This window comes from Pinus tabuliformis, chromosome 6 (genome assembly GCF_031772625.1).
Source record: "Pinus tabuliformis cultivar Carrire ecotype Pingquan chromosome 6, CPIR1, whole genome shotgun sequence".
In the NCBI taxonomy this organism is placed as follows: domain Eukaryota; kingdom Viridiplantae; phylum Streptophyta; class Pinopsida; order Pinales; family Pinaceae; genus Pinus; species Pinus tabuliformis.
This window is the reverse complement of record NC_142292.1, coordinates 1,646,429,156-1,646,446,139: the sequence shown is the minus strand read 5'-3', so window position 1 is coordinate 1,646,446,139 and position 16,984 is coordinate 1,646,429,156. Positions and strand designations below refer to the sequence as shown.

Below are 16,984 nucleotides of genomic sequence, written 5' to 3'. Positions count from 1 at the left end.
TGAATTTTATAAAACAAGCATTGGATGATAAGTGTTTGTGTAAGGTAGCAAAAGCTACAACTTCCAAGGAAGCATGAAAGTTCCTAGAAGAAGAGTTTGGTGAAAGGGGGAGCGACATGCAACATCAAGTTATGTCACAAGAAAAGAAGTCAGCCGCAGATTTGAGAGTATATGAGCAAGACTCTGAGAGGAAAATAGAACTTGGAGAACCCCACTCAAAAGTGGATGATGGTTGTCAAGACCATAAAATTGAAACCCATTATGCAAGCATGCATATGGATGAAAAAGATGCAGCAAAGATTGCAAAGACAAAAGTTGAAGCCTCTGTGTGTGAAACATAACAAGAACAAATAAATGCTCAAGGACTCCACTGTAATGTGGATGATACAGATGATGGTGAATCCCACTGTGATGAGACACATGTGGATGATGATTGCAAAGTTATATGTGAATTGGTGCAACCAACTGCAGTTGATGGATTTGGTGAAGTTGAAATTGTCAATGAAATTGACAATGAGCACAATCATGCTCGAATATCCAATCATAGTGTGGATGAAAATTATGTTGATGATATGTGTGCTTTCTTTTTTGAAACAGATATTGATTGTCGAAATATGGTAAATGCAATGTTTGATGAAACATTGAAGGTTGACGCTGCCACTCTAACAGTAAGATACAAAGTAGTTGGAACTATTCATGAAGTAGTATGTCATCTAGCAGCAATTGATGATCAAGAACATGATAAAGTGATTGAAGAGATTTTGATGAAAATATCCACTAACATCATAATAGTAGAAGACAACCTCCATGCAGATGAAAAGAAGGCAGATGTAGAGCAAGAAGCTCTCACTGAAGAGAGTCATGTTAAAAATGTTTTTAAGATTGTTTTTTAATATGTAGGTGTTCAAAATAACATGAGAGAAGAAGTTGAAAGCAAGATTGTTAATAAATTTGATGTAGATTTGAAATTCATTGAAGAATGGATTCAGAAACCAATAAAACAAATTGATGTGAGTCTTAAAGCAAGAACTGGAATAAAAGAATTGAACGAAATGGTGAATAATTATCTTGAGTGTGCAGATCACCGGAAAAGAATAGCACTACCTGATGATAAAAGTGAAAAGAATGATATGGATGTTTTTGAAGTCAAAGATGAATGCACTGAAACCATTTTTCAGCAATGGAGTCAAGAAGATATAAGATTCTGCTATTCAGAAATATGGCAGAAAGAAAGTCAGGAATATGAAATACAAGAAGTCAAGCAAAGAAGACAGTTTGAAGATGCAATGTTTTGGCAGCATTCCAACGAATATTTGAAGAGGAAGCTGTAGTATACAAGATTAGATTGTGTTTCAGCACAAATTCTAGAAAAGTCAAAGATACAAGAAGTCAAGCAAAGAAGACAGTTTGAAGATGCAATGTTTTGGCAGCAGTCTGACAAATATTTGAAGAGGAAGCTGTAGTATACAAGATTAGATTGTGTTTCAGCACAAATTCTAGAAAAGTCAAAGAAAAATTGCAGCAGCGTCAAATAGAGGAATATGGAGCCTACAACAAGAACTCGCAACGGAGAATGAAATTGAATGAAGCAATTTCGAGGATTTAAAATTTGAAAGAAAAGAAAAAGAAAATGCAAAATTGTGAATGTCTTAGTCATTGTAAACCTAGCTGAGACAGAGATCAGTAGGCATGTTTCAGTTATAATTGAGTCAATTTCTATTGTAAGCCTAGGAGACATAGTTGAGTCATGTTGATTCATGTTGAGTCATACATTCATAATTAAGGGGGAATGTTAGAAATTGTAATTACTCCCGCATGTGGAGTTAGCTAAAATTAGAGTGTTAGTTAAGTGAATGTTGAGTTGTGATGGATGAAGAATTAAGTATAAGAATTAAGTATAATCTATCTTTAGAATGTGAGCTAAGTGAGTGTGCATGTCAAGGTATTTTAGGTGAGTCCCTAGTTGAAGATTTAAATATCTTTCACCAGATTCATTGTAAGAATCAAGTATTTGTGTGTGTGTGAATTTGTGTTTTGTCTCCTTTACCTTTCCAACAAACACAAAAATTCCAAAAAAAAATATGCTCCCCTTAAAATTTTTATATTAAACCAACACCCATGAAAATGGAAACAGCAGAAATACGTAATCTGCTCCCGTACACGTCAGATTCTAGATCTAAAGTGTTCTGGAGGGAACGAGCTACATTGGTCTTGGAGATGAATGAAACTGAAGTGATGTATTTTGCTCAAAGAAATGTGCAAATTGGGGAGAGTTTATATTTTATTTTTAGGATTTCAACATGGCAGAAATTTTATCAAGAAAATATCTCAAAAAAAAAAATTCAAAATATGTAACAAATAAATTACAATTTTTATAATCATTCGATAATTTGTTCTTTTAACAAAAAGTAATTACAATGATATTCATTTTTATAATCATTTGATAATCTGTTCTTTTAACAAAAAAGTAATTACAATGATATTTTTTTAAATATTATATTTTATTTTTGAAGAATTTATTTTTGAAATTTTTACTTCGATATTTATAATTAGATAACAAAAATATAAATTTATTTTCAATTAATTGATGACCATTTATGAAAATTAATCAAAAGTGAAATAGAAATATAAAAATGAACCATTTAAATTTCCATATTCAAATTTTACATTTACTTAAAATAATATAAATTCATCGTTGAGGAGTTAAATCGAAACATAACTATAAAGCATTGAAATTTATGAAATGTACTTTTTCCTTGGAGGCCAGATTGATGCCAATAGACATTGATTGAAATTTCATTTATGAGTATGAAGTTAGTAAAACTTTGGCCATGCTCGTTTAGATTGCACGTTATACGTTATTGGATGAGTGTTGTGATATTAAATTGGATTTCTCACGAAATTATGTTGATAAGAGTTATTTATTTTGAATTAAATTTTTTCAAATAATAAAAAACAAATTTAATAAATGAAATTTAAGGTTTCTAAATATTTTTTTTTTTATTTCAATATTTATGATATTTATTTATATTCTTATTTTAAAATTACAAATTCTGAAAATTATATCAATTAAATAACTTAAATAACTGATCAATTATATGTCACTTAAAATTATTTCGATAACTAATCACATTTATCAATTATTTACATATATTTATGTGAAAATAGTAAATTAAAATTATTTAATTTTATTTGTAATACCATAGAGTGGGATTTGAAGGGCTGATGGGAAGACATCAAGTTATGGTAAGATCGTCCCCCTTACGAGGGTCAACTAAAATTTTAATTCGGAAGGAAATCACTGAATGTCGTCCCAAAAATCAGTGTTTGATAAAATTAATGTACGCAGTCGTCGAATGATTGCTTTATTATTTCACTGAAATGATTTCGTGGAAAATGAAGTGACCTCGCTGTGTAAGCGTTAGATGTTGAATGGATTTTTGAATCACGAAAGCAAATTAATAATAAATTCTGTTTTTTTCTATTGGTATTAGGCAGATTGGAACGGGTATATTAAAATAGAAGAGTGGTTGGTCTTTCATTGAACAGGTTGGATTAATGAATTTTAATTTGGGGAGCTTTCGTTTGTAAGGCAATATTCTGGAAATGTTGTGCTACTCATGAATAAAGAATGTGGATGTTATTCAGGGTTGCAAATAATTTATTGGAAAATTCTGACGTTTTATAAAGTGGGATACATGTTATTATTGGTTAAATTTTAAAATGATAAAATGTAAAATATTTATTTTACAAATTAAAAAAATATATACAAATATAGAAATAATTATAAAATAATATATATTTTTGTGTAAAGCACATAGATATTAAGAGTCTAATTTTAGATGGTTTTTTCAAAATTATTTATGGTTTAATCATTCAATACCATTCATTGCTAGTAATTGATTATTTTTTATTTAGTTTTTTTATTAGGATAGTAATATTATGTATGCTTGATAATTGATGTATATATCATTTTTTTTGGTATTATATGTGGACTTTACTACTAGAGATTATTATATTTCAAGGAGTTTTTTTGGGCTGAGTAGGGGCTTTTATGGTTGATGGTTGATCCATTTTCCTCTAGTCTTTTGAGGTTATGAGTGACTTTTGTTATTGGAAGTTGATCCATTATTATTGAGTCATTAAGGGTTCGTAGTGGCTTTTATGATTTTAAACTTTTAATCTTTAGGATAAGGAAAATTACTTTTAATCTTTAGGATAAGGAAAATTATGTAAATATTTTAAATAAAAAAAATAAGAAAAATAAAGAGATATTTAAATTTGAATTCCAAATGTTTCGCTTTAATATATTTATCAATAATCTCTTAATGCAAATACACAATTATATTGGTGGAGCTTAACCTAGTTAACCTCACATGATATCAGAGGCAACCCCACTTTTTTACATTTTCTGCCCAGTAATTACGCCGTAAAGCGTTCCCTCTGAGAGGAACTCCCCTCCATGCTGCGCTGTCTCGTTATGGGCCTTTAGATCGATTGTTAGACGATGGAATAAACTCCAGCCATTAGATCATCCTTCCATCCTTAAGACAGTTGTCACTCAATGATGGGCCTTCTCCCACCACATCGCCAAGGGCCACATCGCCATGCGCATCAAGTCCCCTGAGCTTCTGCGCCTGCAAAACCTCACCATCTTTACTCTCAGCGACGATTCCGTTTTCTCAAGCGAAGGCCAAGAATTTTCGAACAATGTGAGGTACCATGTGGTTCCCAACATGAGGCTGCCTTTGGCAGATCTGGTGCAGCTTCCGGCGGGCACAAGACTGAAGACTCTCCTCCACGGGCAATCGCTGGTTGTGAGCGACAGCAAACCCTTCTCTGTCAATTATGTGGGTATAAAGATTGTGGATGTTTTCAGCAACAGATGGATAGTCGTGCATGAGATTCTTCGGCCGCTCATAAGCTCTATGGATCCGATGGAGTGGGCTTCCAGTGACAGCAGCGAGATTCTTCGGTCCCTCTTGATGAGCTCAGAGGATCAGATGGGGTTTTACAGAAACAACAGCACTGGTGATCATCATGAGTAGTAGTAGGTCAATAAGGAGCTAAAGATTCTTTTATTTTAGTTGTTGTCTGTGTATTTGTGATGTATTTTGCCTTTGCAATTTGAGTACAGTGGTATCCATGAGAAATCATGTCCAGGAAGCAAGCAATTAAATGTCTATGAATGCAGCATGTTATGTTCCTCTATCAAGAAGCCACATTTTGCTTGAACTGTAATGGTCGATTTCTTATTTGCTAGGGATGGTTGATGTTTCCCACAAGACGTACATGGCTGTACTGGCCATATGCTTTCTGCTGATATACAGGCTGGATTGGGACTAAACAAAACTATTTCTGAAAACATTCAGAATCTTGGATGTGAAGGCTGAATTTAGAGGCTGGGATTTGTGACAGATGACAAGAAACTTTCTTGAGAAGGCTGTGTGAATGCCCAACTCAGGTTGAGTAACCTTCAATAGAAGTATGACTGTTGCACTTGGTTAAAGAGCTACTTTTCCACTATCCATAACAAATATTCCATTCATGTCTTATTCTTAGGCTTAAAGTTCTTTTTATAACAAAATTTCACCTTTTGCGTTAATTAAATTGACTGCCTATTAACATAATTTGACTAATTTACTGATTATTTTTCTTTTAACTCCCACTTTTTTTGTTAATTAGTCTGACCAACAAAAGTAGACTGAGTTATTGATCAACTAATGTTGAAGCTGATTATCCTAGAGTGTTGTAACAGTCCCCTCTCCTTGAATTACTTTGCCCCAAAGCAATTGTAGTGTTGGGTGTTGTAGAATATCTGGGCATTCCCATGTCACCTTTTCTACTGGTAGATCTTTCATTGAAGGAGGAATTCTGTTAGCACCTACAGTGCCTACAGAAATAAAATAGGCATACTTAATCAACTGACCAATCACTACATAAATAGATTTCTTTCTTCTATCTCATTGCAATCCACAGGGCAGTTCTTGGAATACATTTGCAAATTCATTCAGTGGCTGTACATCTTTTTGCATTGTTGTTTCAAGAGTCTTAACCCTACCATGCCAACCCTTCATTGAAGTACATAGGAAAATGGGACATAGTTCAATTGTAGCAAGTGTTTGGACTTTATTTGCTGAAATCAGTCTGTTGCACTCAATTGCAGTCCTTCAACAATAGTCAGCTATTATCCTTAATTTTTACATATGACCTCCAGTTTCATGTGGACTTGGCCCAGAGTCTTCAACCATTGAATGCCTATGACCTCATCAACCCTGCTAGTGTCACAACATAAAAATTAGAGTTTAATTCATAGACGTGCAACTGCAATTCCATTCCCTTGATCATCACCCTGCACTCCATCATAGTATCATTGACGACCATTATTTGGAAGTTTTGTGATCAGACATCTTTTATGCTCATGGATGTCCTTCAGCTTTTCATCTATAAATTGAAAAGTATTATTAGAATCTTTGAGGCTGCCACATTTCTGTCCTTAGTTTCCATTTTATCCTCGTAAGTCTGGTATTGAGTAATTCCCTACATGACAACAAGGGAGGCAGTTTGTTTTGTGGTTCTTGGTCTTCTTTATCCATTGTGTGCTCCTGTGGCTGTTTGTTCGTCTTGGTTGCTATCAGTTGTTTCAGTATAAATATCTACAATCTCAGTCATATGAATCTTTCCAGAAGCCTTGCTTTTGTGTCCCTTGGACCAGGTTTCTTTCCAAGTGTAGCAAAGCCCCTTTGAACGCAGATCAAAGATTCTTAGGGTCCAAAAATCTAGCTTTTGATGGGCTAATATTCAAGACAAAAGAGAAGTTGGATTTTTCATTACCCTAAGAGTCTACTTTTGATGCTATGGGAAGTTTGGAAGCTGAACTAGTTGCAATTTGACTCATAACAACTTTTGAATAGGCGCCTCCAAGGTACTGGGCTTCAAAGCCTTGACATAACCCCTAATGGACTCCTTTAATCCATCGATATACATATCAACCACTCGTTGAGGGGAGATCCTTTGAACAAAAAAACTTGCTTTATGAAACTCTCTCAAGCACTCCTTTTATAGCATGTTGCTTCCAGTCCAACTCTGGTTTTGGTTGATAATATTGGAAATTCTGTTTCTGGTTTGTAATATTGGGATTCTGGTTCTGATAACCTTAGTTTCAACGGATTTTATTTCAGAATATTCCAATATGGAAGGAAATAGGAATAAACAAGAGATATTTCCCCACCCCTTTAGTTGCAATCAAAAGTTCATCACAAAACAAGTGGGGAAGAACAGGAGGGATTTCCCAATTTCAAAGAGGATCATAAGCATTGGAGTTAAAAGAAACGAGTCTTACAGACTAATGCAGAGATACCTCGTAGCCAATTTACACAGTTTTCTATCAGCAGGCTTTGTTATACTTTTCTGATGATGAATATGAGAAACAAAGAAAACCGCTGACAACGTGATTACTTGATTCTTTTACTTCTCTCTTTTGAGAATATATTGGCCCGGATTTTCTATAGATATGCAAGAAAAATGTCCACATGAAATGGTTTGACTCCTCTATTCACTGGTTTTCTTCACTTTTTTCTCTTTTGTATTTGGCATGAAAATTTGAAGATTGTACGTGTCTGATTTGAAAACCCCTAAATTAGGCCATAAATCCTAAATAACTCCATTTGTTTTGAACAAGTTTAGAAACACAGCTTACGGAATTTTCTGTTTCGTGGACAATATTTCCCATTTTTTGTGATTATGGTTTCAATAATCCTTTCAGTATTGTATAAAAACAAATATTTCGGAAGTCATGTGGTTATGTATTTGTAAATGAAGTGAGCGTCGATCAGTAAATGCGTTTTCTGCTAATTACTACTATTTTTTATTTTATGTTGTGTTTTAGACCTAAGTCTCTCATGTTGAGCTCAAAGATAAAAAAGTTATGTAACAGAATGTGTGCGCACCATTTATATGACAGGTCGGAAGCGATGAGGGTGGCTGGAGTTCAATTCAGAGTTTTGTTTCTTTAGATAAAGATTCAGACGAAACTATTGCATTCCTCTTTGGTGATTTGGGAGTCTCTGTACCTTACAAAACTTTTCTCTGGACCCAGGAAGAGAGCAAGCGTACAGTCAAATGGCTAAAGCGCGACCTTGAAGAGCTTGGGGATAAACCTACATTTATTTCTCATATTGGTGACATCAGCTATGCCAGAGGCTATGCATGGCTATGGGATGCATTCTTTACTCAGATTGAGCCTCTTGCATCCAAGGTTCCTTATCATGTATGCATGGGAAATCATGAGTATGACTGGCCATTACAGCCGTGGAAACCTGAATGGTCAACCAAAGTGTATGGAACTGACGGAGGTGGTGAATGTGGGGTCCCTTACAGCTTAAAGTTTCAGATGCCCGGTGATTCTTCTTTTCCAACTGGAAATGCTGCCCCATCAACAAAAAATCTCTACTATTCATTTGACTTGGGAGTTGTACATTTCTTGTATATGTCCACTGAAACTAATTTTTTACGAGGAAGTGATCAATATGCTTTCATAGAGCAAGACCTGAAAAAGGTTGATAGAAACAAGACGCCATTTGTAGTATTTCAAGGTCACCGTCCAATGTATACCACTGACAATGCAGTCAGTGAACGGCCCCTACGAGAAAAAATGATTGAACACTTGGAGCCTCTGCTAGTTAAGTATAGAGTCAACCTGGTCTTATGGGGCCATGTTCACAAGTATGAGAAGTTTTGTCCAATGAAAAACTTTTCATGTGGAAGCATGGACAGTGAAGCTGATCTTCCCATACATGTTGTAATTGGAATGGGTGGACAAGACTGGCAACCAATTTGGGAACCTAGGCCTGATCACCCAACAGATCCTATCTTTCCACAACCTGTTAGATCTCTTTACCGAAGCAACGAGCTTGGTTATACAAGACTATATAACACATATTTCATTAAATTTGGAAGTAAATAGTGGATCTAGAATTTCAAAATAACCAAAAGGATCAATTCTAGTGATGTCCTTGTAATAAAATATTTCCAATTTTAATGAAATATGTGTTATATGCAACTAGGAAAACATTGACACTTTCCTATATTGGGAACCATGACGGACAGGTCCATGATGTTTTAGAAATACGTTTGAAAGGTATTTAGAAATCTTCTAACTGGATTTAGTTTATGAAGGCGGGCAGCTTATTCCTGGTTGGAGCTTTACTCGGTTTTATTGGTGGATACCAATTCTACTCCAAAAGAGACGTGTTCAACGGACAGGGCTGGAGAGCGTTGAGCATTTATAGATAGCATAGAAGACGAAGATACCATGCTAGCATAAAAAAACCCTACCAAAACAGGTTTTCTGGATGGGTACCTATTTATAATCTAGAAAAGAAACATGATCAGTGGACAGGGCTTAATGCTTATGAATCCTAATGCATATCATGCCATGAGAGCATGGAAGATAAAGTAAACTATATTACTATCCAAAAGCCATCAGAAGCAATTAATAGACTGCAAATACTATGGTTATAACTTATAATGTAGCAGAGAAAAGCAAGTCAGTTGGCCACGCTGAAGCATTTTTATCAAATAATTCCTCTAATAGCTATAGAATTCTCTTAGCCATATCTACATGAGACATTGAAATTTTGTTGGGGCTCTCTTCTTTTGAATGGGTGTGATGTAAATAATGTGTAGCAACAACAGTGTATAGACTCTACCCACTTACTCTTGAGCTTTTGCCCCCACTCTGCATATATTTACGCCGTAAGGCGTTCCCTCTGAGAGGAACTCCCCTCCATGCCGCGCTGTCTCGTTATGGGCCCTTAGATCGATTGTTAGACGATGGAATAAACTCCAGCCATTAGATCGTCCTTCCATCCTTAAGACAGTTGTCACTCAATGATGGGCCTTCTCCCACCACATCGCCAAGGGCCTCTTCACCTACGCCGATCTGCAAAAGCTGCCCAACGGAACAAACCTGGAAGCCATTGTTGCCCACTGCAGCCTCGTCATCACAGGTAATTCTCACGGAGGTGGCCGCCAAGATTCCATCTCTCCCTCCACTCAGATGCCGGCCGAGTATCATCCAGTGTACATTAATGGAGTTCTTGTCTCGCATCCTGACATTCTCAATGACGGGCTGTTAGCGATCCATGGCGTCGACAAGCTGCTTCTTGATCTTGATCTTGATCACAGTAATTATGACACAACTGCGGGAGCCCCTGTTCCTGCAATGATGTCACCATCACCATCATCATCAGCTAGTCCTGGTCCTGATCATCCCCTGAATGTCATAACGCCCTTCATGCTGCAAGATGCAGTGCTCAGTCTTAGAGATCGCGGTTACAGCATCCTCGCCTTGGCCATGCGCATCAAGTCCCCTGAGCTTCTGCGCCTGCAAAACCTCACCATCTTTACTCAGCGACGATTTCGTTTTCTCAAGCGAAGGCCAAGAATTTTCGAACAATGTGAGGTACCATGTGGTTCCCAACATGAGGCTGCCTTTGGCAGATCTGGTGCAGCTTCCGGCGGGCACAAGACTGAAGACTCTCCTCCACGGGCAATCGCTGGTTGTCACCATCATCATCAGCTAGTCCTGGTCCTGATCATCCCCTGAATGTCATAACGCCCTTCATGCTGCAAGATGCAGCGCTCAATCTTAGAGATCGCGGTTATAGCATCCTCGCCTTGGCCATGCGCATCAAGTCCCTTGAGCTTCTGCGCATGCAAAACCTCACCATCTTTACTCTCAACGACGATTCCGTTTTCTCAAGCGAAGGCCAAGAATTTTCGAACAATGTGAGGTACCATGTGGTTCCCAACATGAGGCTGCCTTTGGCAGATCTGGTGCAGCTTCCGGCGGGCACAAGACTGAAGACTCTCCTCCACGGGCAATCGCTGGTTGTGAGCGACAACAAACCCTTCTCTGTCAATTATGTGGGTATAAAGATTGCGGATGTTTTCAGCAACAGATGGATAGTCGTGCATGAGATTCTTCGGCCGCTCATAAGCTCTGTGGATCCGATGGAGTGGGCTTCCAGCGACAGCAGCGAGATTCTTCGGTCCCTCTTGATGAGCTCAGAGGATCAGATGGGGTTTTACAGAAACAGCAGCACTGGTGATCATCATGAGTAGTAGTAGGTCAATAAGGAGCTAAAGATTCTTTTATTTTAGTTGTTGTCTGTGTATTTGTGATGTATTTTGCCTTTGCAATTTGAGTACAGTGGTATCCATGAGAAATCATGTCCAGGAAGCAAGCAATTAAATGTCTATGAATGCAGCATGTTATGTTCCTCTATCAAGAAGCCACATTTTGCTTAAACTGTAATGGAACAATGGCAATTTATATAATGGTTCGGATTCCTTTAATTCTTTTCTTTCATGGTTTCTTAATTTTCTGTATGTCAAGTATGACTTCGCGCTTTCATTTCTTTTCTCTGTCATGAGAATCTCCTTAAGCCATGGATTTTCTTTATCGATGGGAAACAACCATAGAGCTGAGATGGTTCAAAGAGAAATTAAAATGGAATGCCAGTAAACGAGTAGAATTCACAGAAGAGGCCAGATCGCCATAGATACTGCGTTGCCAGTAATAATAATAAACATGCCATTTCATCCAGACCCTTCAAAGAAATGTGAGGGTGCAATCTTCTGATCGAAACTAGCAAAGTCTGTTGAGCGTTGTTAAGAGCACACGTAATGAAATTCAAGATTGCAGAATATTAAGGAAATTTGATTACTAAAATGTTTTGGAATCTGCAAATCAAATTAAATTTCTTGAAAGTTATATCGTAATTCAATCACCTGAAATTTATCATAATTACAAGGATGCTGAACACCATTTAGCACTGATATTTGCCATGCATGAAGAAGTCTGCAATTTTTTGTGTCGAAGAATAGCATTCAAGTCTAATGGGCTCAGAGAAGTAAATCTAGGATTATGGCACGAATGCTTATGCAACTGCGTGAGTGAACTCTCTGAATTCTGGCATGGGGTTGTGGTTCATAAAGCCTTGCACCATCTGCAAAATAGTTTTAAGAGTGGATAGGTATACCCTTTCAGGAGTTCAAAAATATTTACGCTGTAAGGCGTTCCCTCTGAAAGGAACTCCCCTCCATGTCGCGTTGTCTCGTTATGGCCCTTTAGATCGATTGTTAGACGATGGAATAAACTCCAGCCATTAGATCGTCGGTGAAAAATGTTGTAGGCGGTTCAGATTATTGGAATGTCGTAGGCAGTTGAGAATATTGCGCTTTTTAGAAACCATTTTCGTGATGTTTTCCATCCTTAAGACAGTTGTCACTCAATGATGGGCCTTCCCCTCAATTTTGCCATCCCCTTCTTCATTTCCATTCCCCCTCTCCTTCCATTAATTCCCTCGCTGCTCTTTCCACTTCCTCTCTCTTCACCAATGCATCTGCGCCCTTCTACGCTTCAATGCCCACCTTCATCTCCTTCACTAGAAGGAAGGCATTCATTCTCTGTTCAGCAAAGAGAGGCCAAGCGATCATCGACACTCCATGTAAGATGCTTTCGATCGTTGAATTCCAACCACAATGAAAAAGGAAACCGTCTGTGGATGGATGAGAGAGGACAGCAATCTGAGGCGCCCATGAATCCACCACAAATCCACGGTCCTGGATTCGAGTCTCGAAACCCTCAGGTAGAACCTCCCTCATATCTGCTTCGGTAGTCATCGTGGATTCAGTTGGAGGAGGAGGCTCCTTACGCAACACCCAAAGGAACCGCTGCACACTTGCTTCTAGCCCCAAAGCTAGTTCATGAATCTGATTCTCCGGCAGGGTGCCACGGCTCCCAAAAGAAACGAACAGAACTGTCGAGGTGGGCTGGCGGTCCAGCCATTTGAGGCAGCCCTCCTTCTCAAACTTCTCTTCAGATTCTGAAAGAGACAAAGCTATTAGCAGCCCAACGGGATAAATACAAGGGGTCATTTCAACAACGCTCAAAACCTTCCTTCCTTGAGAGCTTTTATTTGTGCTGGTTCCATTTCTTGGCATGTATTTATCGGAATTCCATGAGTTTCCTGAAGCCGAAGGGAATGTTGAATGAACCAGTTGAATGAAATATCAGATCTGTCTAGAAGAGGGTCTAGCAAATCTATTCCGAGAATCGGCGGAAGGCCCGTCAGAAAGAAATTATAATTAAAGTGGATGTAGTGTATATGTGATGTGGCAATGTCATGGCCTAGATTGTCAATCAGAGCAACTCTCTGATTAGGACGTGGTTTAATATGGGGATATGTGTTCCAGCTTTTTGAATGCATGTGAAACTAAGTTGCCATGTTGTAGTCTTCTAGACTTGTGTAACTGGTTCTGTTTCCTTGGTTAAGTGCAGGTTTTAGTTGATCAAATAAAAACTGCAAATAAGTACACTGATGACACCATCTATGCTGGAGAAAAACTTATAATTCCTTGAGCGGGATATGGGAGCTCAGATTATATTTGAAAGTTTGTAGTACAGGTTGTCATGGAATGTGTATGCAGTAATTTGCACAACAGCCTCAAGTCCCCAGTCTTGATTAGATATAAGAGGTCGTCCAGTCCAGTTTGAGTTTTGGATTGTTTATGGTAGGTTATCTATCACAAATTTTAAGTAAATATATGATAAGCCAGTTGGAAATGTATTTGTTTTGTTTATACAGGCTTTTTTTAGATTTGTTACTCAGGGGCATGATGTCATGTTCTAGAGATACCCTGTCCATGTATCTTTACTATCTCGTAAAATGCAAGTTGAATGCTAATCATGCCAGAGTCCAGTGATTCTTTGGAAACTCATGTAGCAAATGGGTGATTGGTGTGCCCTGCATGACAATGCTACCCTGCGTTTATTAATAAACTTTATTGTTGTATTGAACTCTTGTATTTTGGTGAGTGGTCTGACTCTATTTATCAAGTATCTTTATTCTTTGTTCCACCTTATTGTAGAGCATTTCTTAGCGTAGTTGTTGTTCAGCTTTTTGAATGCATGTGAAACTAAAGTTGCCATCTTGTTCCCTTCTATCCATTGTATAAGACTTGTGTAATTGGTTATGTTTCCTTGGTTGAGTGTAGGTTTCAGTTGCTCAAATAAAATCTGCAAATAAGTACACTGATGACACCATCTATGCTGGAGAAAAACTTATAATTCCTTGAGATGGATATGGGAGCTCAGATTATATTTGAAAGTTTGTAGTACAGGTTGTCATGGAATGTGTATGCAGTAATTTGCACAACAGCCTCAAGTCCCCAGTCTTATTTAGATATAAGAGATCGTCGAGTCCAGTTTGAGTTTTGGATTGTTTATGGTAGGTTATCTATCACAAATTTTAAGGAAATATGTGATAAGCCAGTTGGAAATGTATTTGTTTTGTTTATACAGATTTCTTTTAGATTTGTTACTCAGGGGCACGTTGTCATGTTCTAGAGATACCCTGTCCATGTATCTTTACTATCTCGTAAAATGCAAGTTGAATGCTAATCATGCCAGAGTCCAGTGATGCTTTGGAAACTCATGTAGCAAATGGGTGATTGGTGTGCCCTGCATGACAATGCTACCCTGCGTTTATTAATAAGCTTTATCGTTGTATTGAACTCTTGTATTTGGTGCCTCCAGAATTATTAATTTCCAACCCATATTGCGATGTGAATGATTAGTATTTGTCATTTGGTATGCATAACAAGCTTTAACTAACTTCTTTTGGTGAGTGGTCTGACTCTATTTATCAAGTATCTTTATTCTTTGTTCCACCTTATTGTAGAGCATTTCTTAGCGTAGTTGCTGTTCAGCTTTTTGAATGCATGTGAAACTAAAGTTGCCATCTTGTTCCCTTCTATCCATTGTATAAGTCTTGTGTAACTGGTTCTGTTTCCTTGGTTGAGTGCAGGTTTCAGTTGATCAAATAAAATCTGCAAATAAGTACACTGATGACACCATCTATGCTGGAGAAAAACTTATAATTCCTTGAGAGGGATATGGGAGCTCAGATTATATTTGAAAGTTTGTAGTACAGGTTGTCATGGAATGTGTATGCAGTAATTTGCACAACAGCCTCAAGTCCCTAGTCTTGTTTAGATATAAGAGATCGTCCAGTCCAGTTTGAGTTTTGGATTGTTTATGGTAGGTTATCTATCACAAATTTTAAGGAAATATGTGATAAGCCAGTTGGAAATGTATTTGTTTTGTTTATACAGATTTCTTTTAGATTTGTTACTCAGGAGCATGATGTCATGTTCTAGAGATACCCTGTCCATGTATCTTTACTATCTCGTAAAATGCAAGTTGAATGCTAATCATGCCAGAGTCCAGTGATGAGTTTTACTATCTCGTAAAATGCAAGTTGAATGCTAATCATGCCAGAGTCCAGTGATGCTTTGGAAACTCATGTATCAAATGGGTGATTGGTGTGCCCTGCATGACAATGCTACCCTGCGTTTATTAATAAGCTTTATCGTTGTATTGAACTCTTGTATTTGGTGCCTCTAGAATTATTAATTTCTAACCCTTATTGCAATGTGAATGATTAGTGTTTGTCATTTGGTATGCATAACAAGCTTTAACTTCTTTTGATAATAAAAAATGCAGGCTGCATACTGGCATTTGCCTCTCAATTGGACTATTTAATGGTTATTTTCCACAAGTAAATAAACAATGTTCATTTCAGATGGAATTTTCTCTTTGAAACTGTGCCTCTGGACAACAACCTGCTAACTTAACTGAACATTCATAAAGCTCTGCCAAATCTTAGTAGTTCATGGCCTATTTTAAATTCTATCAAACTTATTCGAACTAACACAGTATTTACTTAAGCGGGGTCATTTCACACTGCTTAGTACAATAGAATGATCTTTCTTGAAATAGAATAAGTACTTCAAAAAAGTACCTATGAATTTTACTCATAGTTATTTGACTTTAACCTTAACAGAATCCTCTGTGGAATCCCTATATGTCTTCTGGTACAATGTGTCTCTTGTTTTACCCAAAAAAAAAAAAAAAGAAGCAAAAAGGGCATCCTGGCCTTACAGAGCCCGGCATTAGAAACTGCCAATGTCAAGTATAGTAGCTCTGCTATCCCCCTGAGGAACCTTGAAGGTATATTTTCAGGGAGCAAACGCTCAGCTCCCGCGATAGCCTGCAAACAATGTTTTAATTTAGAATAGAAGTATCATGGTAAATTGGTATAAGAATATTAGTATAAAAAATCACTGAGTTATAAGCCTAAATATTGGCAAAGGCTAATTCTTCATGTGGCATAATCAGTTAGCCATGTTATCTTGCTACATGATGCAAAAAAATGACCCATGGATCCTAATACTTTTTAGGGCTCTTTTTCAATTCAATAGGCTTTTCTTCTTCTTCTTCTTCTTCCTGACATGGTAAAGATAATGACTCAAGAATGACTCTAAGCTTACTAGATAACCAAATTCTCAACATACCTTGCAATGCATATTTGTTACACCTCTATTATAGACCAAGACAAATGTAACAAATCAATGTACACTAGTGCATCAACATGATTGTTTTCACATAAGGCTTGATCATTAAAAGGACATTAAGGTTTGTACCTTTTCGGACAATTGCTAGTATAGTCAACATCAGAGAAAATACAAACGACCCAGAATATGAGAGAAAATACAAATGACCTAGATCCATTAAAACCTTGAAAGTTTGTTCATGAACTCTCTGAATCTGGTATAAAATGTGTGCTGTATTTGAAACTTCAATTTGCCATTAAATTAATGGGACATGAATTCCCACAAAGCAGTTCAAAAATGTGCAATTAAGTTGAGCTTTCATCTTGTCATTCAATTGATGGACACTCAATATTAAATATAAGATAAATATATAGGAGTAGCATGTGAGTGTTAGATTTATAAAGAAGATTCTTTTTATTATTAATAAAAATATAGATAGTTAGTTTCATTTTAAAGGGTTATAAATATGAGTTATAAATACAAGACTTAATAGGTTGTAAATATTTAAAGTGTTGTAAAT

At 36.9% G+C, this 16,984-nt stretch overlaps 3 protein-coding genes and 1 pseudogene across 6 annotated transcripts; 3 read left to right on the top strand and 1 right to left on the bottom strand.

The window, feature by feature from the left end:
* Positions 1–4,425: 4,425 nt before the first annotated feature.
* LOC149265266 (fasciclin-like arabinogalactan protein 21) lies at positions 4,426–15,195 on the top strand. 4 transcript variants are annotated; one of them, XR_016260050.1, is made up of 2 exons: positions 4,426–5,464; positions 14,877–15,195. XR_016260050.1 is itself a non-coding variant. In XM_089429238.1 (2 exons), exon 1 carries the CDS (start codon positions 4,608–4,610, stop codon positions 5,046–5,048), a length of 441 nt encoding a protein of 146 aa, XP_089285364.1. In that variant the 5' UTR covers positions 4,426–4,607; the 3' UTR covers positions 5,049–5,050; positions 7,964–8,145. The 4 variants fall into 4 exon arrangements, 1 of the variants encoding a protein (XP_089285364.1); XR_016260049.1 differs by lacking the exon at positions 14,877–15,195 and adding an exon at positions 7,964–8,145; XR_016260048.1 differs by lacking the exon at positions 14,877–15,195 and adding an exon at positions 7,964–8,145 and having other exon boundaries at positions 4,426–5,485.
* On the top strand, positions 5,293–8,965 carry LOC149265269 (putative inactive purple acid phosphatase 2). The gene is made up of 2 exons (XM_089402542.1): positions 5,293–5,298; positions 7,964–8,965. The coding sequence occupies exons 1-2, from the start codon at positions 5,293–5,295 to the stop codon at positions 8,963–8,965; spliced, it is 1,008 nt and encodes a 335-aa protein (XP_089258668.1).
* On the top strand, positions 10,627–11,127 carry LOC149265268 (fasciclin-like arabinogalactan protein 21). Its single transcript, XM_089402533.1, has one exon. The coding sequence runs from the start codon at positions 10,627–10,629 to the stop codon at positions 11,125–11,127; it is 501 nt and encodes a 166-aa protein (XP_089258659.1).
* LOC149265267 (UDP-glycosyltransferase 72B1 pseudogene) lies at positions 12,421–12,945 on the bottom strand (annotated as a pseudogene).
* Positions 15,196–16,984: the final 1,789 nt, after the last annotated feature.

Coding starts and splice junctions, on each gene's coding strand:
- LOC149265266 (XM_089429238.1), top strand. CDS start 4,608: ATGCGCATCAAGTCCCCTGAGCTTCTGCGCCTGCAAAACCTCACCATC.
- LOC149265268 (XM_089402533.1), top strand. CDS start 10,627: ATGCTGCAAGATGCAGCGCTCAATCTTAGAGATCGCGGTTATAGCATC.